Source organism: Rhinatrema bivittatum, chromosome 6 (genome assembly GCF_901001135.1).
Source record: "Rhinatrema bivittatum chromosome 6, aRhiBiv1.1, whole genome shotgun sequence".
Classification (NCBI taxonomy): domain Eukaryota; kingdom Metazoa; phylum Chordata; class Amphibia; order Gymnophiona; family Rhinatrematidae; genus Rhinatrema; species Rhinatrema bivittatum.
Window position 1 is genome coordinate 87,518,738 of NC_042620.1, and position 24,506 is coordinate 87,543,243.

Consider the following 24,506-nt stretch of genomic DNA (forward strand, 5'->3'; position numbering starts at 1 on the left):
TCTCCTGGATTGGAGTAGGGTCTGGGAAAGAAGGTAGGTAGTATAATGGATTGATTAATGTGAAACTCTGATACTACCTTAGGTAAGAACTTAGGGTGAGTGCGGAGTACTGCCTGGTCCTGCAGAAGTTTAGGGTAAGGCGTATAGGTAACTAGGGCCTGTAACTCACTAACTCTGCAAGCAGATGTTATTGCCAAAAGAAAAATCACTTTCCATGTGAGAAAGCAAAGATCACAGGATTGGAGAGGCTCGAATGGTTGTTTCATGAGCCAACCTAAAACCAGATTAAGGTCCCAAGAAGGGGCCGGAGGACGCAGTGGAGGCTTGAGGTGAAGCAAACCTTTCAAAAAACGTGTCACGAGGGGTTGTACCGAAATAGTAACGTCCCCGACACCTTTATGGAAGGCGGCCACCGCACTGACATGCATTCTGATGGAGGAAGTTTTTAGTCCTGACTCTGACAAGTGCTATAGATAGTCTAGAAACTTTGAGGTGGAACAGGTAAAGGGATCAAGGGATTGAGAAGAACACCAAGACTTAAACCTGTTCCATTTGTAGAGGTAAGACTTTCTCGTGGAAGGCTTCCGTGAAGCAATGAGGACACGGGAAACTGGCTCCGAAAGGTTAAGTGGCTGAAGAATTAACCTTTCAACATCCAGGCCATCAGGGACAAAGCTTGAAGATTGGGGTGGCATAGGCACCCATCATTCTGAGTGATCAGAAGCGGGTCCTTTCCCAAGGGAATGTGCCTGCGAACGGAGAGATTCTGAAGTACTGGAAACCACACTTGGCGAGGCCAGTGAGGTGCTATCAGGATCATGCATCCCTTGTCTTGATGTAGCTTCATGAGAGTCTTCGAGAGAAGTGGAAGTGGAGGGAATGCATATAGGAGACCTGTTGCCCATGAGAGGGAAAACGCGTCTCTTGGCTGTGAGTGTGAGAGCAAAAGTTCTCTACTTTGCGGTTTTGAGGTGATGCAAAGAGATCTATGTGAGGATAACCCCAATGTTGGAATATTGAGTCTGCTACTGTGGGGTTGAGAGACCACTCGTGCGGTTGAAAGGTGCGACTCAGCTTGTCCGCCAACACATTTTCCACTCCCGGCAAGTAGGTGGCCTTGAGGTACATTGAGTGGGAGAGGGCCTCCGCCCAAATCTGTGCAGCTTCCTGACACAGTAGGTAGGAGTCCGTCTGTCCCTCCCTGTTTGTTGATGTACCACATGCCCACCTTGTTGTCCGTCTGAATTAGGATGACCTGGTTGGAAAGGTGATCCTGAAACACCCTGAGAGCATATCTGATTGCTCGCAGCTCCAGGAAATTGATCTGGTGTTTGGCTTCCTCTGGAGACCAAGCTCCTTGTGTCTGCAAATTGGCGACATGAGCTCCCCAGCTGAGGTTGGAAGCATCGATGGTGAGAATTATTTGAGGGTCTGGAGCCTGGAAGGGTAGGCCTTGGAGGAGATTGATCTGATTTTTCCACAAGGCTAGAGACTGACGAAGTGGGTTGGTGATATGGACAATGGTCGATAGAGGTTGGACGGACTGAGTCCATTGTGACCTTACAGTCCACTGCATGACTCTCATGGCCAAGCAGGCCATTGGGGTAACCTGTACTGAGGATGCCATGTGTCCCAGCAGGATGAGGAAGTGGCGTGCAGCCGAGTGGTGCTGAGACTGAAGCTGGTGTGCGAGAGAAATGAGAGTGAGAGCTTGCTGTCGAGGCAGAAATGCCTTAGCTTGAAAGGTGTCCAAGTCTGTCCCTATGAAGGATAAAGTTTGAGATGGGACTAAGCAGGATTTCTCATAGTTGATGAGAAATCCTAGCGAAATCAGAGTGTGTAAGGTAAGATGTAGGGACAACAGAGCAGCTTCCTGAGTGGGAGCCCTGATCAACCAATCATCTAGATAGGGGTAGACGTGAAAACCTTGAGTCCTGAGGAAGGCTGCTACTACTATGAGGCACTTGGTGAAGACTCGTGGTGCAGATGCCAGGCTGAATGGAAGCACTCAGTACTGATAGTGCTTGGGGCCTACCAGAAATCTCAGGAATCTGCGATGAGTTGGAGTTATTGCAATGTGTGTGTACGCATCCTGGAGGTCTAGAGAGCAGAGCCAGTCTCCCCTTTGGAGAAGAGGAAGGAGGGAACCCAAGGTTACCATCTTGAACTTTTCTCATTAGAGGTACTTGTTGAGGGCACGTAGGTCCAGAATTGGATGAACGCCGCCTGATATTTTGGGGATTAGAAAGTACCGGGAATAGAACCCTAGGCCTTGTTGGGAGTAGGGCACTGGTTCTATTGCTCTGGACTGGAGGAGGAGGGAAACCTCCTGTTCCAGGAGTGGTGAGTGGTCGGATGTTCCCCACATCAGCCGAGGTGGGAGTCTGGTGGGATGGAGAGAAAGTTCAGGTGATAACCTTGAGAGATTACAGCAAGGACCCACTGGTCTGAGGTGATTGTGTGCTACCTGTTGTTGAAATGGCACAATCTACCTTCCACTGGTATCTGAGGCAGTGGAAACTGGCTGCTGCTCTCTATGCAGGAGTCAAAAGCCGGAAACAGGGCCAGGCTGAGGAGCTGCTTGTGGCTTTTGTTTACGAGGTGACGAGACTGGTCCTTTTGGAAAGGCCTCATAGAACGACCTCTAGACTGAAGTGGATAGGATTTCTTTGGATGGAAGAATGACTTTTTAGTATCCTTACTGAATGGCTGTTTGGAGGAATACTCAGAGGGCATCAGAGAGAGCTGGCGAAGGGTCTCATGATGCTCCTTGAGTTCCGCCACTGTCTGCTGAATCTGTTCGCCAAACAGATTGTCTCCTATGCAGGGCAGATCAGATAATCTGTCTTGTACCTCAGGGTGCAAGTCCGAAGACTTAAGCCAGGCCCATCTTCTTGCCGAAATAGCAGTTGCAGACACCCTGGAAGCGGTGTCGAAGATATCATAAGAGGATCTTATTTCATGCTTCCCTGCCTCAAAACCCTTGTGTACCAGTGTTTGAAGCTGTTCCTGGAATTGCTGAGGCAGGGACTCTGCAAAGTCCTGTATCTGCTTGAATAAGACACAGTTGTACTGGATCATATACAGCTGGGTAAGAGGCAATCCGAGAGATGAGCATTGATCCCTGGAAGACACGCTGGCCAATGGCATCCAGGAATTTCTGTTCCTTACCTGGGGGAAAGGAAGAGTGGGGTTTTGATCTTTTTGCCCTCTTTTGGGCAGATTCTACAACCACAGATTGGTGATCCAGCTGAGGTGTCTGGAAACCTGGGGCTGACTGGACCAAATAAGTGGTATCAGCTTTTCTGTTGACTGGAGCAACAGAACCAGGATGTTCCCAGTTCTTTTTGAGGAGATCCAAAAGTACCTGTTGAATAGGGATGGAGGTTATTTCCTTGGGAGCATCCAGGAATTGTAACAGTTCCATCATTTGATGCCTGTCATCTTGTTCAGTCTGCAAGTGGAAGAGAACCAATTCAGACATTTCCTTCACAAAATTTATGAAGGATAGGTCCACCGGAGGAGAACACTTCCTGCTTTCACTAGGAGAAGGTGGCAATGGCAAGTCATCGGTGTCTTGAGAAGAGTAGTCAGTCCAGGTGTCATAGGGATCAGCACCTGCCCCTCTAGGGACCTGAGAAGGACGGGACGATGGTATTCCTGAAGGTCCTGGTCTAGGCTTTGAAGGCATCCAGGGAAGTACTGGAGGCACCGATGAAGGCATTGAGGGCACCGGTGCAGGCATTGAGGGCATCGATGGATGGATTGGTGGCACCGATGGGCACATCGGCATCGATGGTTGAGGCATCGGCAGGACTCCCGATGGCAGAATGCGGAACAGTGTTTCTCCTCTCATTGACACAGTATGTGGGGAAGGCACCGGAGCTATCGGTGACCCAGGATCTATCGGTGGAAAAGCGGCTATAAGCGCTTCCATTTTCGAGAGCAGCGGTGCCAATGCTGCCAGAATGGGATCGATGGTCGGTTCCGTGACCGCACAGTTTTCGGCGCTGGGGAAACTTGGAGTCTGTGCACCGCCTTATCCATGGCCTCCTGAACCATCCGGTCCAGTTCTTCACGGAGGCCTGGAGCAAGCAGCCCCGGCAGGGAAGAAGGAGGCAGAGGCATAGCCGGAGGGACCACCGTTAAAGGCGGAGTCGCGGCTCCAGATACCTGTCCGGGTGAGGGTTGCCTCGGTGACCCAGTCGCAGAAAGGGTCGATGCCTTTTTTGGACGGGGTTTCTTCGATGGCGGCTCGGACGATGATTTTCCGTCCTCGATGGTCCGAGACTTCCGGTGTCGATGCCGATGTTTCTCTCTACGATCCCCTCAGTCCTGAGGAGGGGTAGAGGTAGTCGAAGGCCGAGAAGTTGACGACACAGGGTGGTCACTGGCCGGTGGCCAATACTGGTGCGAAGTGGACGGTACCGGCTCAGACATCGATGCAATAGATGGTGTTGGGGTTTGAGAACGGAAGAGAAGTTCCATTTTCTCCATTCTGGCCTTGCGACCTTTAGGTGTCATTAAGGCACATTTGGTGCAGGTCAAGACATCATGCTCGCACCCAAGACACATTACACAGACTATATGAGGGTCTGTTATGAACATGGTGCGAGTACAGTCCGGGCACCGACGGAACCCCAATGCCATGGCCTTTGAAAAAATTGAGCTGCGGTACGGTCGACGGCCAGTAGGCCGCGAGGGCCAAACTCAACGGGAATCGACCAAAAACGGGTAAAAACTTACCGGAGTACCGTGGAGTCAAAAGTTTGAAGGAGGGACCCCTGGGGGGATTGAAAGTTTTTAGTAATTCCGTGAGGAAAATTCCTGTCAGGAATCTCTGTGGAGCTCCTTAACCCGTGTGGCTACTGCTGCTGCCCGGAAAAAAGAAGACTGAAGGGGGATCCCTGCTGGCTGCAGCTTTAGTGCCATGCTGGGCATGCCCAGTAGGTGCCAGTCAAAGTTCTAGAAACTTTGACAAAAGTGTTCCGTGATTGGGATTCATCCTGTGATGTAACCCATATGTGAGGACTACCATCCTGCTTGTCCTGTGAGAAAAGTCATGTCAGGTACTTGATCTCATACAAAATAAGATAGAAGACAGTGAATTTCAAAAACCTAATTCTGGCAGTTTGCATAGCAAATGGTAATATGCAGCAGCCTTTTTATCAAAGTAAAGATTAACAAAGAAATAAGAAAATCCAATGTTCTTCATGACCACATCTCCCCACCAGCAACAGCAATGAGTTTGTTTATAACTTACAGTTATAAAACCACTCCTCCTTCAAGGGCTCTAGGCAGTATATAACATGTAACAGATAATACAAAACATAAAACATAACACAAAACCACAAACAGATAATACCATTAATGATAAAACACACCAAAAATAAGAAAGCAGAAATAAAACATCCTAGTTTATTAGAGTGGCATAAAATCCAACCCCAAAATAGCAAAAAATCCAATATGGGCATGATCGTAATCATAAATACAGCTTAATGCCCTTACTCAAATGCATGGCCAAATAGCCATGCCTACAGGATTTGTGAAACAATAAATAATCATCAATAGAAATAATCATTGATTAGACAATTCCAGAGTGAAGGAGCAATGCAAGAGAAGGGCTTCTTTTTGGTTTTATTAAGCCTGACCTCTAAATGTAGGTACTACAAAATATTTCTGTGAAGAATGTAATAACCTTTTAGGGATGTATTGAATAAAGCGGTCTGACAGATATTGAGGGCCTTGGTCATGAAAGCACAAAGCATAAATCAAAGTTTTAAACTGTATTCTAAACAGAATAGGTAATCAATGAAGAGTATACTGTATAATGTGGGAGAAATATGATCAGTGTTGCTCTAAGTTCAATATTACCTTTGCAATGCAGGCAGGGCAAAACCAGTCACCTTCTGGTATGGTCGTGATCTTGGGTCTATGGCAGTAAGTATGACAACCTTTGTCACAGCCATCACAGAGAAGTAGCAATTCTTCATTATCTCCCTTTCGGCATATTTGGCAGTACTGTAATAAATGAAAAAAAAATTCACCTCAATAGAATAAGACTTTAAAAAAGATCTAATGTCCTCAGATTCCATGATGATTCATATACTTATTAAAAGAAATGGGTAAACAAAGGTGGGCTCACTAATTTCCACTTATACCCATTTCTATTGCTATGTGATGGGTACAAACAAAACTCATGTTTGAAGATCTCCCAAGATTTAACTATATTCTGTCTCTATCTATAGTGTATTTTTAGATCCAACATTCAAAATCAAGTTTCTAAATAAAAAAACTAATTTTGGGGTTTTCCATTTCCTAATGGCTGCTTTAAATCTTATGAATAACATAGTACTTCAGTAAATTTGATGGCCATATTGTTTCGATTTATTTTAGCTTAAAGTGTTTTTTTTTTAATTAGTTTTAAGTTTTTCAGTAAGATATTTTATTTGCATTTTTATTAAATATTTAATTGTAATTTGTATAGTTTATAAGTCAATTTTATTTTAAATTATGTTGCTTGTATGCTGTTCTACATGTTCTTTTATTTTATATAATTGTAAACCATTGTGAAGGTCCAAAAAACTGAACACAGGTATATAAAACTTCCTAAATAAATAAATACATCACAAAAATTATTTGTTATTCATACAAGGAGTGATTCAAATGATAAAAAAAAATGGGAAGGCATTTCCATGTAAGTTTATTCAAAGATTCTGATAAGGTACCATAGCCAGAAAATCTTCAGTGATCACTGGTATCATTGCTGCTTTGTTAATATTTTTTCAGAAAAAAATATTAAACACTGTACATGTGCTACTATGCAATTTAAACTAAGAATGAGAATATTCTTTATCTAAAGGATTAAATATGGAAACTATACATATAGCTATTGAAGGTATTGAGGGCTAGGTGTGATAAGGGACAGATTTGATTTTTGTCATTCCTAGGCATTGTTGGTGCTGTCTCCCCTGCTGCATTTAATAAGGTGGGGCAACAGAGCAGAGGGTCTAAGACACAGCCCCACAGTTTCCTATAGCAGCTCAGGAGTAGATTCTGTGGAAAAATTAGTAAATTCTGATGCACATTTGAAAACGTTTTCATCTTTTATATTATTAAATAATATAGTTTTGCCAAATTTGCTGGGTTTGTATAATTTATTGGAGTGTAGTAGTCTATTGGTTAGAGCAGCTGGCTGTGAATCAGGCAAGCCAGAGTTCAAACCCTGTTAACAATCCTTGTGACCTTGGGCAAGTCACTTCACCCTCTATTATCTCACGTACAAACTTAGTACCTGATTCACAAAGGGTTTTTCCCATAGACACAAAATGGGAGAAAAGCCTTAACGAATCTTGCCCTTAGGGCTCTATTTACTAACGGGCCAATACAGTAAAGTCATTAGCTAGATGGGGAAATCTAGAAAAAGCAGAACAGTGGGCAAAACTAAAAGGAGATATGAGGGCAACTAATCTTTTTGTTAGGAAAGTAAATAATGGTAAGAGGTCACTATGATTTTCTAAAGAAGTAGTCGAAAAGATAAGGAAAAAAAGGTTAGCATTCAAAACTACAAGAGATTGCAGAAAGAGGAAGATCGGTAATATCTGGAAAACTTAAGTAAAGCTGGGAAAGTAGTCAGGAATGCAAAAATTCAAACAGAAGAAAAAATAGCAAATATGATAAAATGAGGGGACATATTAGTGATAGAAAGTAATGCAAAAGTGGCATTGTGAGACTCAGAGCAGGACCACATAAAATGAATGAACATAAGATTGGAAGTAAGTTCAATCTCAGTTACTCTTTAGAACAGTGTATTCATGAGGCACTAGCTAAACTTAAGGGGGTCCCATATTCAGCCACTGTGCTAGTTAGCAGATTATACATAACTGGTTAACTGTGGTTTATATTCAGTGGCACAGCTGTGTTGCTGAATATACTCGGCTATCTTAAAGTTAGTTGATTATGTATAACCAGCTAACTTTAGGATAGCCCTACGGCCCGACCACAGTTAGCACGATAAGGTAATCTGCTAACTCTGAATATCAGAGTTAACTGGTTAACTTAACTGGCTGACGCTGCTCCCTCCTGGAACAACTCCTGCCTATCCCCAGAACACCTACAACTTGTCTGGCTAAATTCTAGCCTAGAATTTAACTGGATATAGACTGAATATAGCCAGGTAAGCCAATTAGATGGATATCCATTAAATTATATGTCTAAATGGCTTTTGAATATGGACCTCAAAGTAGATAAGACAATGGGGCTGGATGGGATACATATGAGGATACTAAGGGAACTTAGAGTTGTCCTGGCAGCTCTCCTGGCTAACCTTTTCAATGCTTCTTTAGAGTCAGGAGAAGTTCCGGAGGACTGGGTGGATGTGGTTCTTATTCATAAAAGAGGAAGTAAGAAGGTGGCTGGGAACTACAGACCTCTATGGTGAGCAAATTAATGGAATCGTTGCTAAAACAATTTTTGGAATCTGATGATCTTAGGGTGACCAAACAGGTGGAAAAAGCAATAGTAAAACCCAGAAAGATGTTTGGCTGCATAAGAAGTGGAATGGTCAGCAGAAAAAGGGAGGAGATATTGCCCTTCTATAGGTCCCTGGTGATGCCTCGTTTGGAATACTGTGTACAATTCTGGAAACCACATCTTCAAAAGAATATAAATAGGATGGAGTTTGTCCAGAGGACGGCTACTAAAATGATCAGTGGTCTTCGTTCTAAAGCATATGGAGATATCCTTAAAGATCTAAACATGTTCACCCTAGAGGAAAGGCAAGATAGGGGAGATATAGTAGAGACGTTTTAAAAGTCTCAAAGGTTTTCATGCACAAGAGGCAAGCCTCTTTCAACGGAAAGGAGGATCTAGAATGATGGGTCATGGGATGAAGATGAAAGGGGGTGAATTCAGGAGTAATCTTAGGAAATATTTCTTTACCAAGAAGGTGATGGATGCATAGAATCCATCCACCATAGAACCCCTCCACCATCTCACCTAGCTGCTCTCAATCAAGAAACTCAATTATCAATTTCTCTATGGAAGTGAGGGATCTAGGAGCTTGGCTAGACAACAATCTAAACCTAAAAAAGTTTATAAACAATACCACAAAGGACTGCTTTTACAAATTGCAAGTCCTCAGAAAGCTAAAACCCCTCCTACACTTCAATGACTTCCGGCTAGTACTCCAATCCATCATACTATCCATTCTACTCGGACTTCCCACAAATACTATCAAACCCTTACAGATGGTACAGAACGCTGCTGCCAGAATCCTCACAAACTCCAACAAAAAAGATCATATCACTCCAATCCTCCGTAACCCTCACTGGCTTCCTATCAAACATAGGATTCTCTAGTCCTTACAATCGTTCACAAAGCGACTCACAAACTCGCGCCCATTAGGTTAGGCACACAACTTCAACTTCATACATCTTCCAGACCCATCAGAAGTCGTACAAAGGCACACTGTATGCCCCGCCTGCAAAAACTTTACTAAGGAAACGAGCTCTATCCTCCGCAGGTCCCCACCAATGGAACGCGCTCCCCCCTGACCTAAGACTTGAACCTAGTCATCAGGAATTTAAAAAAAAAACTAAAAACCTGGCTCTTCCGCCAAGCCTTTCCTGACACTTAATGCTGCCCAGATGCTCACATACCCGTGTACTATATATTCAGGTCTCACCCTTGTTTACCCATCCCTTTGTGCCCTATTAAGATACTGTGCATTATTTTATATAATGTGCTCATAGACACTTTATTGTATATAATTTATACTTTATAGTATACACTGCGCTTTATGGTTCTACCTGTTATTTTGTACTACACTATGATACTGAGTTCAAACGTTTCTTGTAACTATACTATGCTATGTTCAATTTGTACTTTGTTCTATTGTTTTATGTAAAGCTCCTCCCTTTTTGGGCATCTCACTGTTTGTTGTAAACCGGAGTGATTTGTATTTCCAACAAGAACCTCGGTATATAAAAATTAAAAATAAATAAATAAATAGAATGGCCTCCCAGTGGAGGTGGTAGAGACAAAAACAGTTTCTGAATCCAAGAAAGCATGGGATAAATACAGGGGATCTCTAAGGAAGTGATGGAAACCGAAGTGCTTAGTGATTTTATCTCTAGAACCTCGGTATATATATATATAAAAAAAAAAAAAAGTTAAATAAATAAATAAATAAATGGGAATTATAAAGCTAAATTAATTAGGAAGATGGGCAGATTAGATGGGCCATATGGTCTTTTTCTGCCATGTTTCTATATTTCTAGTGTTTTACCTGTGGAAATGAGCTTTTAGAAAATTGCCCTCCTTGTATTGTACAGATGAACGTCTATGCATAGTGCCACTACATGCATAACTTTATCAGCAGTGAGGTGTTCCAGCTATAGGAAAGTATGCGCATATTTTTACTCTGGGAAACTATACATACAAAAGAGCATGTATACATATGTGTAGGTAGATTTCCTGAGATAATTTTCAAAGAGAACCTTCTTGAGTCCTTTTACTTTGAAATTGGGGCGGAGAGAGGGTCTCAGAGCTTTTCAAGATGGCAATCTGAGCGGTCACGCTGTGAGGAGCTCCGGTTTCATTTTCTCTTAGAGGCCGTTTCTGATGCCGCATACCAAGCGCAAAGCCCGGGTCCGGGGTGAAGAGGTTACCTCCACACCGGTGGAGACAACACAACCCAGGATAGGGAGCTTTTTCACCGCACTGCCACCACTTACGCCGGGAGAACGGGTCGCTGGGGAACAGGCACTGGAGCGGACGCCTACTTCCCCGACCGAGACATCACTAAGCCCCGGATCTCCATTGAGACCGGCGCCCCCAGGCCGAGACGAGGAAGGAAGATTGAAGGAAACTGCAAGCCCGACGGAGGGTCTCCGGAGAGAGGCTGAAGCGGTAGGACAAGAAACAACTAAACGACTTACCCAGCTGGAGCCAGAAGCCAAGGTAGACCACCCCCAAGGAGAAAGGGGAGAGGGGTTGAAAATGTCTACGAGGCTTGATTCCTCGAGCCTGGGTGAGGGCGTCGGTCTAGCAGCAGGAATGGAAAGAGGGGCAGACCAGGAAGTAACTAAGGAAGGATTTCTTTTAACAAGAGACCCTGAAATAACACTTGGTTCAATATGGAATGCTCTTCAGTCCTTGGAAAAGGCTATTTTGGGACTAACAAAGGAAGTATTGGAAATAAAAAAACAAGTCCAACATAATATAACAGAAATATTGACTCAAAATAATAAAATAGACAAGTTAGAAACCTCTGTTGTTGAAATGGGAAATATCCAAACATCTTTGATCCAGAATGAAGAAGTGGTGAACAGACGATTAGAAAAAATTGAGAACAATTTAAGGGCACACAATTTAAGATTTCTTAATTTTCCTGTGTTAAAAAACGTTTCACCATTGGATTTATTTAAATTGTATGTGTCGCAAGTGCTTAAAGTTCCGGATGAAGTTAAACCAGTAATAACTAAAGTATACTACCTATATCCAAAAAGAGAATATTCGGACGGATATGGAAGATCAACCTTTATTGGATATGACAACATTACTGGAATCATCACAGGAGATGATAGTTCCACATCGGAGACCTTTATTGGTAACTTTTGCATTTTTGATGGACAAGAACAATATCTTTAAGCAATACTTTAGAAATAGTCAGGTTCCCTTCTTTGGGCAAAAAATACGCTGTTTTCAGGATTTAGTTAAGCAAACTCAAGTAAGAAGAAAATAGTTCCTTAATATGAAAGCGGAAGTTGTACAAAAGGGGGCTACCTTTAAGTTGCAATTTCCTTGCAAATGTTGTATATTTTTTCAGGGTCAGAGGTATGTTTTCTTTGTACCAATGCAACTTAGGTCCTTCCTGGACACTCACCCAAATTCCATATGATTCTGCTGTTTGGAGTGATTGATTTAAGTAGTGGGGCCCCGCTCAGACTGTCAGAAAGACTTGAGATTTATTTTTCTTTGTTTAACAATACTCGCTCCTTTAATCTGCTCTCCCTCTGTATTTCTTCTATTTGCTTATGATACAGAATAAGTAATGCACTATTAGAATTTCTTTAAAACTTTTTCTTTCTGTATATAAGAGATTTCTCTAACAAGTGGATACTTGTAATTTTGTTAAAAAGCATAAATAAAAAATTAAAAAAAAAAAAAAAAGAAAATTGGGGCAAAGTCTATGGATAAAATATACTTGCAGATTTTGCACAAATGTGGGCAGTTAGAAAATTACTCCCAGAGAGTATATTATCTTCTGTCAGCTACTGAAAATTGAAAACAAAGAGAGACACAGTGGGCCTGATTTTCAAAAGCATTTATATACTTAAAATTGAGTTTTACATGTGTAAATGCTCTTTAGCCTTGTAAGTTGGCTTTTGAAAATTGCTACAATATAGGCCATTGAATTGTCAATAGGATATTCATGTTTAAGTGGATTTTACATGGGTAAATGGATTTTAAAAATTACAATAGTAGTTACATTTTCATTTGGAAATCCTTTTGAAAATTACCCCCAAAATGTTGAAGATACTGAGTTATAAAAGGCCATAATTAGAGAACATAAATATAATTAGTTCTATGTGTAATATGCTAATGTATAGAAGCTGTATAAACTGATTTTAGTTTATATACTTTCTGGTTGCTTAAAATCATATATGCTTCAAACATTTTACCACATGGAGAGAATATATAATTTATGGGTATGCAGCACTGTACTCTTCAATTTTTGGATTCTAATCTTCATTGACATGTCCTTGAAAGCTCATACTTCAATAAATTGGTAAGTCACCTGACTCCTGTCATTTTTTTTGCTACACCAGCCTAATACAGCTATCTCTCTGATGGCATTATATTATTTTCTGTTTTAATATATTTAATGACTATGCATTGACTGTTCAGCCCCTTGTGGAGAGAGGGGTGTTGACTAGGTCTTTTGGTGGTTGTGGGTTTTATATAGCAAAATTGCTTACCTTGTAATAGGTGTTATCCCAGGACAGCAGGATGTAGTCCTCACATATGGGTGACATCGGTAATGGAGCCCTATGTACGGAAAAACTTCTTTAAAAGTTTCAATGAAACTTTTGACTGGCACCAGAGTGCCTACTGAGCATGCCCAGCATGCCATGATATTCCCTGCCACAGGGGTCTCCCTTCAGTCTCGTTTTGTAGCAATAAGCGTTAGCCAAAAATAAAATAAGAAACGTAACGGACCCAACTCCGCGGGGTGGCGGGTGGGTTTCATGAGGACTACATCCTGCTGTCCTGGGATAACACCTATTACAAGGTAAGCAATTTTGCTTTATCCCAGGACAAGCAGGATGCTAGTCCTCACATATGGGTGATTAGCAAGCTAGAGGCTGAGTCATTTTGTAGTGAAGCAACAGTGAAGTATTGTTGTTGAAATGAATCAGCCGAAGATCACAGCAGGTTGGATGTGGAAGGAGTTGGGATTACACTGGAAACAAGTTCTTTAAGATGGATTTGTCCATAGGCTGAATCTTGTCTTCCTTCTTTGTCTAAACAGTAGTGAGCTGCAAAAGTGTGAAGAGAACTCCATGTTGCTGCTTTACAAATGTCCAGAATAGGTACAGAGCGAAGGTGCGCTACTGAGGTTGACATCGCTCTGACTGAGTGTGCTTTTACTCGCCCTTGAAGAGTAAGGCCTGCTTTTTCATAACAAAATTGTATGCAATCTGCTAACCAGTTTGACAGAGTATGCTTCCCCACTGCTTTACCTGGTTTGTTTGGATCATAGGATACAAACAGCTGACTGGATTTTCTTTGGACTGTTGTGCGGTTTAAAAAGAAGGATAACGCACGCTTACAGTCCAAAGTGTGTAAGGCTCTTTCACCCTGGTGGGAATGAGGCCTAGGAAAGAATGTTGGTAAAACTATTGATTGGTTCAAGTGAAATTCCATGACAACCTTAGGAAGGAATTTTGGATGTGTACGGAGGACTACCCTGTCATGTAGGAACTTTGTAAAAGGTTCGTATGTGACTAGAGCTTGTAGTTCACTGACCCTTCTAGCTGATGTAATGGCTATGAGGAATACCGTTTTCCAAGTAAGGTATTTAAGGTCACAGGTATGTATGGGCTCAAATGGAGAACGCATAAGCCTGGTTAATACTACGTTCAGGTCCCATTGTATGCTTGGGGAATGAACTGGAGGTTTAATGTGAGTTAGGCCTCTCATGAATTTAGTGACGAGAGGCTGTGTTGAGATAGGTGCATCTCCCAGCTTGTTATGATAAGCTGAGATTGCACTTAAGTGTACCCTTACAGATGAGGTTTTTAGACCAGAGTCTAAGAGATGGTAAAGGTAATCTAGTAGTGAAGTAGTGGGGCAAGTGAAAGGATCTAAAGCTTTCTGAGTGCACCACAAAGTAAACCATTTCCATTTGTAGGAATAATTCTTTCTAGTGGAAGGTTTACGTGAAGCTATAAGTACTTGAGATATAGAGGCTGGAAGGTTGAGTGGTTGTAAGATCAAGCTTTCAACATCCATGCTGTCAGGGACAGGGATTGAAGGTTGGGATGGCGTAACTGACCCTGTTCCTGAGTTATGAGATTGGGAGGTACTCCCAGGCGAATTGGATCCCTGACTGAGAGATCTATCAGTGTGGGGAACCATACTTGTCGAGGCCAATATGGGGCTATGAGTATCATAGTCCCCTTGTCCTGTTGTAGCTTCACTAGCGTTTTGGTTATGAGTGGTATCGGTGGATATGCATATAACAGGCCTGAATTCCAATGGCGAGCAAAGGCGTCCTTTGGCAGGCTGTTCTGCTGTCGGAGTAGAGAGCAGTAATTGTTTACTTTGTAGTTGAGATGGGATGCAAAGAGATCTATCGTGGTTGATCCCAGCGTTGGAAGATCTTGGATGCTATCGCTGGATCCAAGGACCATTCGTGCGGTTGGAATTGACGACTGAGGCGATCGGCTACTACATTGTGGATGCCCGCTAGGTAAGTGGCCCGTAGAAGAATTGAGTGTGTCAGGGCCCAGTCCCAAATTTGTGCTGCTTCTTGACAAAGGAGGTAAGAACCTGTCCCCCCTTGTTTGTTGATGTACTACATGGCTACTGTGTTGTCCGTTTGGATCAAAACAGTCTTGTGCGAAAGGCAGTCCTTGAATGCATGCAGCGCATAGCGTATAGCTCGAAGCTCCAGGAAGTTTATTTGAAAAGAGGCTTCGAGCTTTGTCCACTTGCCCTGTGTCTTTAGATGACCAATGTGTGCTCCCTACCCTAAGGTGGATGCATATGTAGTCAACGTTACCTGTGGAACTGGTTGCTGGAAAGGTAGGCCTTTGAGCAGGTTGTGCATTGATGTCCACCAGATCAGTGCAGAACTGAGCTCTGGTGTGATATGAATGGAAGTGGACATTGGTTGAGTGGCTTGTATCCACTGTGCTTTGAGCGTCCATTGCATTAGTCGCAATGGACGCTCAAAGCACAGTGGATGCCATGTGCCCGAGAAGAGCGAGGCACTGGTGAGCTGTCACTTGGAATTGATTCCGAAGAGTGTGAGTCAGGAAGACAAGTGTTTGAGCACGGTCTCTTGGAAGAAAAGCTTTTGCTATTATGGTATTTAGATCTGCACCTATGAACTGTATAAGGTGAGATGGTGAAAGTTGGGACTTTTGGTAATTGACGAGAAATCCCAAGGAGTGAAGTAAGTGGATAGTGAGCTTGAGAGAAGTGAGGGCTTCTTCTTTTGATTGACTCTTGATGAGCCAATCGTCCAGGTAAGGGAACACGTGCACTTTCTGTTTGTGGAGGTGTGCCACTGCTACAGCCAAGCACTTTGTGAATACTCGAGGGGCTGATGCAAGGCCGAAGGGCAGCACTCTGTATTGGAAATGTTGATCTTTTACCAGGAATCGCAAATACTGGCGATGAGGAGGAAAGATGGGAATGTGAGCGTAGGCATCCTGAAGATCCAGAGAGCAGAGCCAATCTCCCCTTTGAAGAAGAGGTAGAATGGAGGCTAAGGACACCATTCTGGATTTTTCTTTTTTGAGAAATTTTGTTGAGATTCTGAGGTCTAGAATGGGTCGAAGGCCTCCTGTTTCTTTGGAATGAGGAAATAGCGGGAGTAGAATCCTCTGCCCTTTTGAGGTCCAGGAACTGGTTTATTTATTTATTTATTTATGGCGTTTTTATACCGACATTCATGATACCAATCATATCATATCGGTTTACAAGAAACAATGGTGCAAAAACATTAACATCAACATGAACAATAGGCGAAGAGAGAACAAGTGAACAAAAGTTACAATAAAACAGGGGCACATGAACTGGGAGGAGGAAGAACATGGCTAACACAGAAATAAATAATATCTAGTCTCAGAAATAAATAATGTCTAGTCAAATAAATATTCAGGATTATAGTAAAAACATGTACTCAAGACTCGATTATTTCAAAAATGTAAATATCATATACTCAGGGCTGTAATAATATCAAATGTTCCTGACTAAATAGTGCCCATTCATAAAACTCGGGACTAATTAATGTATAGTCAGAGGCCAAGTCAAGGATGTGGTACGTCGACTGGAGAACCATGGCGATTTTGTTATAGTTGGGGCGGTTATAGATCAGGGAAGGCTTGTAGAAATAGCCATGTCTTGAGTTTCTTTCTGAATGTCAGTCTGCAAGGTTCTTGTCTAAGATCTGGGGGCATGGAGTTCCAGATGGTTGGAGCCGCTGTCGAGAAGGCTCGATCTTTGGTGGATGAGAGATGTGAGGATTTGACTGGGGGGGGGGGGGGGTGTAGCGAGCCCTTGTATGCTTCTCTGATGGGTCTAGAAGAGAAGTGCAGCATGAGTGGGTAGTGTAAACCGATGGGTGTTCTGTTGTAAATGGTTTTATGGATGATTGTGAGACACTTGTGAAGAATTCTAAAGTTTACTGGGAGCCAATGCAGGTTTTTCAGGATGGGTGTAATGTGGTCTCTTCTGTTGGAGTTTGTTAGAATTCTAGCGGCCGAATTTTGTAGCATCTGAAGCGGCTTGGTGGAAGAGGCGGGAAGGCCTAGCAGAATGGAATTGCAGTAATCTAATTACTAATAGTAATCTAATTTTGGTTCTATGGCCCTGGCTCTCAGAAGGGTGGATAATTCTGTTTGAAGAATTATGGAATGTTGATTTACTGTCCAAGCTGGAAGTGGTGGATTTTCTTTTGGAACAGTAAGAAAATCTAGTCTGTAACCGTGAGTTGTGATCGATAATACCCACTGGTCGGTGGTTATGGAGGTCCAAGTACTTTGGAAGTGCATTATACGACCACCTACCGGAATGTTTGGGAATGGGTTGATGAGGCTGCTGCTCTCTGCGTTGTTTCAAAAACCAGATATAGTGGCAGTTTGTGGTGGTGGTTGTGCCCTTGCAGGCCTCTGCCTAGGTTGTTGGCGTTGAGGTGGGCGGGATGTTCTGGGTCTACTTGTTGGGGGATAATACCTGCGTGGACGGTAACATGGACGTCTGGCGTCATGCTTTGGTATTCTCCTAGTAGGAGGTTGAGTATCCTGAGGTATTAGTGATAATTGTTTTAAGGTTTCTGTGTGGTCTTTTATAGTAGCCACAGCTTCCTTGACCTTTTCCCCAAAAAGGTTGTCCCCCAAGCAAGGAAGATCAGCCAATCGTTCTTGGACCTCTGGACGAAGATCAGAGGCCTTTAGCCAGGCCCATCTGCGTGCAGCTATGCCTGAAGCAGAAAGTCGTGCTGCAGTCTCAAAGCAGTCGTAGGTAGCCCTTACCTCGTGTTTTCCTGCTTCGAGGGCTTTATGGATGATAGTCTGAAAAGGTTCTTGATACTGATCAGGGAGAGACATGGTTAGGTCTTGAACCTGCTTCCAAAGGTCCCTTTGGTATTGATTCATATATAGCTGGTATGATGTTATTTTGGATACCAGCATGGAACCCTGAAAAACCTTTCGGCCTAAAGTATCAAGAAATCTGTTGTCCTTTCCAGGCGGTGTAGATGAGTGAGATTTTAATCGTTTTGCCTTCTTCTGGGCAGACTCTACCACGACTGACTGATGTGGCAATTGTGATTTTTGAAAACCTGGTATAGGTTGTACCAAATAAGTTGCCTCTGATCTTTTGTTGACTGCTGAGACATATCCTGGGTGTTCCCATATCCTGTACTGAAGGTCTTGCAGAACTTCATGGACTGGTACTGCTAATATTTCTTTAGGAGGTTCTACAAATTGCAGAACCTCCAGTGTTTTCTGTCGTGCATCCACTTCCGTCTGTAGTTGAAAGGGGATGGTATCAGCCATATCTCTTACAAAGCTTGTAAAAGAAAGGTCTTCAGGAGGTGACTTCCTGTGGTCATCAGGTGGAGAGGGTTCAGAAAAAATATCCCCATCTGAAGAGTATTCAGAACTTGTGTCAGTACTCATGTCCTTTGGAGACTGATGAGTGATTGGCACTAGTGGAGGTTCCCTAGGCCTTGATGGTATTAGAGGAGAATGAGGCCTTAGAGGTTTTGGAATTCCAGAGGGTCCTGGAATTGGCTCTTCTGGTGTTTTGTTCGATAAAATATCCAGGAGAGAGTCTAATTTTGACATAAATGGATGTAAAATGGAGACATTCTCTGTTGGCACCGATACAGTCACTGGAACCGATGAGGGTATCGGGGTAGGCATCGATTGTCCCGGATGTGGCATCGAAAACCGTTCCCGTGGCATCGCTGATGCCAGCGGCATCGATGGCGATGGATCTCTCGGAATCAGCATCGGTGTAGACGTCGATGGCTGAGGCGGATTCGCATCACGCAGAGCCTGGTGCACCGCTTGACTAATATATAAGTCAAGTTCCGCTCTCATAGCTGGTGATACCAGAGCAGCTATGGAGGGAGGTGGTGATGGCGATGCCGATACCTCCTCAGAGCCCTGAGGAGGTATGGCGCCCGGCACCGATACCGGTGGGGATCGCCCTGGTTCAGTAGGCCTCGAAGCCTCCGCACCCATCCGAGGTATCTTTGCGGGTGAGGCCGTACCTGTCGATGGGTCTTCGGTCATCGGAGCAAGGTGTCGTCGATGCCGGTGACGGTTGTTTCTTCCTTTTTCTCACTTCCAGAGGTGGACGTCTTAGACGATACTGATGGCGATGGTGTAGAAGCGTCTCCAGCCTCCGGACGTCGTTTTTTCAGTAATACTTGACGGACGGATCCGGATGGCGATGACTGAACGGAAGTTGATGCCTTCGGGAGTAATTGTATTTTAAAAAGTTGCTCCATTTTTTCGATGCGGAGACGACGGCCTTTTGAAGTCATCTCTGCACAAAATGTACACGATTTTACATCGTGTTCTTTGCCTAGGCAAAGAACGCATTCTAAGTGCGGGTCTGTGATAGACATATTCCTCGCATAGTTGGGACATTTTTTGAACCCGGAGGCCATTTTGCCGGACAGCCGTCGACGACCAAAAAATATCAGTACCGGCCGGAAACCGAAGGGAAAAAAAGTTACCGCGGTGTTATCGAAGGGAAACCCTTGCGGTGGGATTAATTTATTTCCGAAAAGTTAAACTTTTTTAAGGTGGTGAATTCACCACAGGACTCCAATTGTACCGCGATGCTAACTGCTTCGCGGAAAAAAGAAGACTGAAGGGAGACCCCTGTGGCAGGGAATATCATGGCATGCTGGGCATGCTCAGTAGGCACTCTGGTGCCAGTCAAAAGTTTCATTGAAACTTTTAAAGAAGTTTTTCCGTACATAGGGCTCCATTACCGATGTCACCCCATATGTGAGGACTACATCCTGCTTGTCCTGGGATAAAGGTTTTAACGTCTCCAGTAGCCAGGATTCTAGAAATGTCCCGAGATTCCGATCAGCTATAGACTCCTGGAAACCAAGAAAGCCAAACTTTTTTTAAACCCAGCTACACTAACTGCACTAACCACATCCTCTCGCAACCAATTCCAGAGCTTAACTGTGCGTTGAGTGAAAATAATTCTCTCTGATTAATTTTAAATGTGCTTCTTGCTAACTTCAAGGAGTGCCCTCTAGTCCTTCTATTATCTGAAAGAATTGATTGTAGATTTGGCAGTTGGGATTCAATGCCAAGTGAAGAGCCATACACATGGGGTACTGCAATCCAAAGGAGTTGTATGTGTTGGGGGGGGGGGGGGGGGCGCCGAGAAACTAATGGCATAAACTGGGGGAGAGGCCTAGTGGGATAGTGTCCAGGGATCTAAAGGCAGCGGCTGAGGCCAGAAGGATGCTGGGCTGCCTCGAAAGAAGCATAATCAGCAGGAAAAAGTAGGTGATAATGTCACTATACAGATCCTAGGTGAGGCTTCAACTAGAATACTGTGTTCAGTTCTGGAAACTTTATCTCAAAATGGAACGGTATAGAGAAAGGTGACCAAAATGGCATAGGGTCTGCATGGAAAGCCATATGAGATGTGACTGAAGGACCTTAATGTATATACCCTGGAAGAGAGAAGAGACAGGGGAGATATGATACAGACCTTCAAATATCTGAAAGGAATTAATGATATACAAAAATTAAATCTTTTCCAATGGAAAGGAAGCTGTAAAACTTGGGTCACGATATGAAACTTCAAGGGGGAAGACTCAGTAACAATATCAGGAAATATTTCTTCACAGAAAGGGGGGTAGGATGCATGAAATGCCCTCCTAGACGAGGTGGTGAAGACAAGAACAGTAATGGATTTCTAAACAGTGTGGAACAAACACAGAAGATCCCTGCTGCTGGTTAGAGAATGGAAATGAAAAAATGGGGTAATTTTTCCATTGCACCTAAAATTTATATTGCTGCATGAGGGCAGCCTGAACAAATCATCAGCTGCTATTACCTTTAATAGAAGGCTTAGGGGTAGCCTGCTTGGGGCGGCAGCTGCTACTACCCTTAGCAGAAAACTTGGGGGTAGCCTGCACAAATAGGCAGCAGCCACTATCCTAAAAAAAAACCAAAAACAAAAAAAAAACCTTGCTGGGCAGACTGAATGGCCCTTTTTGGTCTTTATCTGCTGTCATTCTCTATGTTACTATGTAACTGGAGGGCCTATCAGAGGCCATCAATAAAAACTGGTCTACAGTTGAAGAAAAATAAAATAAAACTTGAGAATGCCAAAAACCCTAACTAGGACTCTAGATGAGAGAAAAAAAAAAAGGCATGCAAGCATACATTAAACTAAAATGGCCACCAATGTGAAAGTTTAAGGATCAAATGCAATAGAATGGGAAAGAGATTATTTGTGATTTAGTTAAAAATTGAAAAATATTTATTTGTATAAGTGTATTCTTGAGTTTTAATTTGTTGAGTGCTAAGTGCTTCCAATTGGAGTAGAGGAGTAGCTTAGTGGTTAGAGCACTGGGCTACAAAAACTAGGGTTCAAATCCCACTACTACTCCCTGTGACTTTGGCAAGTAACTTTACATTGTCTCAGGTACAAACTTAGGGCCCGATTTACTAAAGTTATTCTCCCCTTCTGTGTCTTTGGAAAAAATGCTTAGTAAATGAAGCCCATAGATTGTAAGTTTCCTAGGGATAGGGAAATAACTACAGTAAATGAATGTTATCCGCTTTGAAGTGCCGAAAAGATGAATATTAAAAAAAATTGCCATTAGGATTGTAATGTAAGTTTTATTTTGTTTGTATTAATGACAATTGTGTATGTTTATTATCTGTGTTGAACAACTGATTATGGAAACTGTGGAACAGAACAACAAATAAATAATTAGATAAATCTATAACTCACTTTTAAATCTCCAGCTGGAAAAGTATGTCATAAAATAAATAATGATGATTAAAAACTTTGTGGTTACAATAAACGTGTTTATTGATGCCAATAGAATAAAAAAGAACAAAAACTCGGGCATGACATGTGGCCATAGAAAGGCAAGAGCTGCTGCACAAGAGTATGGACTGCTGTCTCCTAAAAGAAAGCTCTGGAAATGTGTTCTTCACCCATTAGTGTGACTGATTTCACCTTGTTTTTAGAGAATACAAACTGACAACGGAACAAAGTAAGCATTCTGTTTAAAACTGTAAGAACAAAGAAAAACCACTCTACAACTACAAGTTTCTACAACTTTCCATGCAATAGGTGTAAAGAGTCTACGACTTGTTTAACTCTGCAAGTAAAATCAAGCTTTAGCATTTTTCAATATAAAAAATAAAGTATTTATCCTATCACTCTGAGTACTTATATTTTCTTTGTAAAGTATTAAGGGGTAAATTTTAAAACCTGGGAGCGCACACATGGACACGATGATTTAACAACATGCACGTGTTGGCGCGCGCATGTTATAAAATACGATTCCCATGCACACATGCGCACCCGATTTTTATATCAGCACGTGCATGTGTGGGCGGGTAGCGTCTCGTGCACACAAGGGGGGGGGGGGTTTAAAAATATGTGTGGCGACGCAATCTGGCCAACATCACTTCCCTCCCAGTCTGCTCCAACTTTTCTATCCCCCTTCCTACTCTGCCTCCCTTTTCCCCGACCCCTAAAACCTCTTTTCCTACCTTTTTATTTTGGAACTTACTTCATCTTATTAGATGAAGTAAGTTCTGTGCGCCAGCTGGCTGCCGGCTCACGCTTCCCCAAGACAGGGCGTAATGGCCGCTGTCCCGGTCGGTTCCTGCCCCGAACCTTTCAAGGAGCCTGGCACTCTCTCACGTACCAGGGGATATGCGCGTGGCTGGGCTGTTTTTAAAATGCGCTCAGCATGCGCACGGCCCGGCCATGTACATATCCCTCAGTTTTTGCACGCGCCAAGCTTTTAAAATTTGGGCTTTACTGAATTCCCATTCTAGATACTAAGATAAGAGAGAGGTCCATATTCAGCAGAAAAATGAGTGGACAATTTATCTAGCTAAAATTAGCTGGATAAGTTATCACAGCTGTACAGTGGAGTGCTGCCAGTTAGGAACTCTATAGCCATAAAAATTTGTCCAGATAACTTTAGTACTGTGCTCCAGCAAAACCAGACCTAGCTGGCTAAGTTATTCAGCTAACTTAACTCCATCCTGAAATGCTCCAACTTATCAAGCTACCCTTTATCCAGCTAATAGTTCATTGGATAAGTTGGAGACATTAAGAGCAGTGGGAAATTTAAAACTTGTCTTGAACTTATGAAGATAACTGTCTGAATAACGACCTCAGTTTTGTCCATTTCAAAAGCGCACAGTTGGTAGCCTTGGGGAGAAATGCATTGAAGAAGAGGAAGAAGACCACCACACCAAATTTTTTTCAATTCCTGCTTAAACTAAACCACAGACCTTTATAATTTAGACTTCTTTAGTACTAGGGATCCAAAGAATCCCTATTCTTTTTACCTAATTAGGGTTGTTCTTTCTTCTTGGAAAATATTTTTTGTCACAATTTCAAAATGTACATATGGACACTTCATAAAGTCGATTTCATAAATGACTTTTAGCTGCAAGACTTGCGAATGAGGAAATATTTCCTATATCATAGAAGCAAAACAGATGTTGGTGGAAAGGGACCATTAGTTTCATCCTGTCTGTTCATTTGTGCCTGTCTAGTGTGCTGTCACAGGTCTTAATCTGTGGTCTTCTCTCTCTGCCAATAAGATCTTTTTGTGCCTATATCATGCATGCTTGAATTCTGCCACGGTTTTGGCTCTTATCACCTCTGCTGGAAGTCTGTTCCATTTCTGCCACCTTTTTCAGTATTTTCTCACATTTCTTTTAAGCTTCCCTCCATTCAATTTCATATGATGAACCCTTTGCTTTTCAGATTTTCATTCTATGGAAAATGATACTTTCTGGTACTTCAATGAAGTCCGTTATATATTTAAGGGGGAAATTTTTACTGTCAACATTGGAAAGGAGCACGTTTTTTGCAAGCTTTGCACACATTTTCGAAGTAAACATACTGTGTACTTTTCTTTTGAAACTTGTTACAGGTACAAAGTATGCACAGTCACTGCACCCCCCCATCTCCTGTAGGTACAGTTTGCTAGAAGAATACTTGTGAAGAATTAAGTTATATAGGCAGGACAAGAAATAAGGTTTCATAGATGAGCTGCATGGCTGGCCAAATTAACCTTTGTTTAGAGCTCTACCTTAGTCATTTTGCTTCCAAGCTTGAGTTTTTTATTCTCAAAGGCAATGCGATCCATTTTAGTAACCACTTTCTAGAGTTCATGCTAGTCAATACCTAAGATTGCTATGTAACATTTTATAAGTTACTTTACACCAGCTGCATTTTTAATTCAGACAATACAACATGAATAAATGGAATCCAAACAATTTTTTCATACATATAAACTGTATATGGAAAAGCATATTTTAAATGAAAAAAAAAACTTACAACTTTCATAATAGACTTTTCCCATGCTATTGATTTCTGTAACTGATGAAGGCAGAGAGCTACTTGTGCAGCACTACGAGCTTCTGATAATGCCTTCCTCCATATCCTTAGCCCTGGAGCAATATCTTCTTCAATTCTGCATTAAAATATAATTTTAACTAGTTCAGATTTGA

The 24,506-nt window shown here is 42.5% G+C and overlaps 1 protein-coding gene across 16 annotated transcripts in view; it reads right to left on the reverse strand.

The window, feature by feature from the left end:
- Window positions 1–24,506, reverse strand: part of BAZ2B (bromodomain adjacent to zinc finger domain 2B) — a 1,147,511-nt gene that overhangs the window by 56,973 nt on the left and 1,066,032 nt on the right. For all 16 annotated transcript variants that reach the window (XM_029605562.1, XM_029605561.1, XM_029605560.1 and 13 more), the window contains 2 exons: window positions 24,334–24,469; window positions 5,875–6,021 (listed from right to left, as the gene is read on the reverse strand). In XM_029605562.1, coding sequence (XP_029461422.1) covers window positions 5,875–6,021; window positions 24,334–24,469 — 283 coding nt within the window. The remainder of the gene's footprint in view (window positions 1–5,874; window positions 6,022–24,333; window positions 24,470–24,506) is intronic.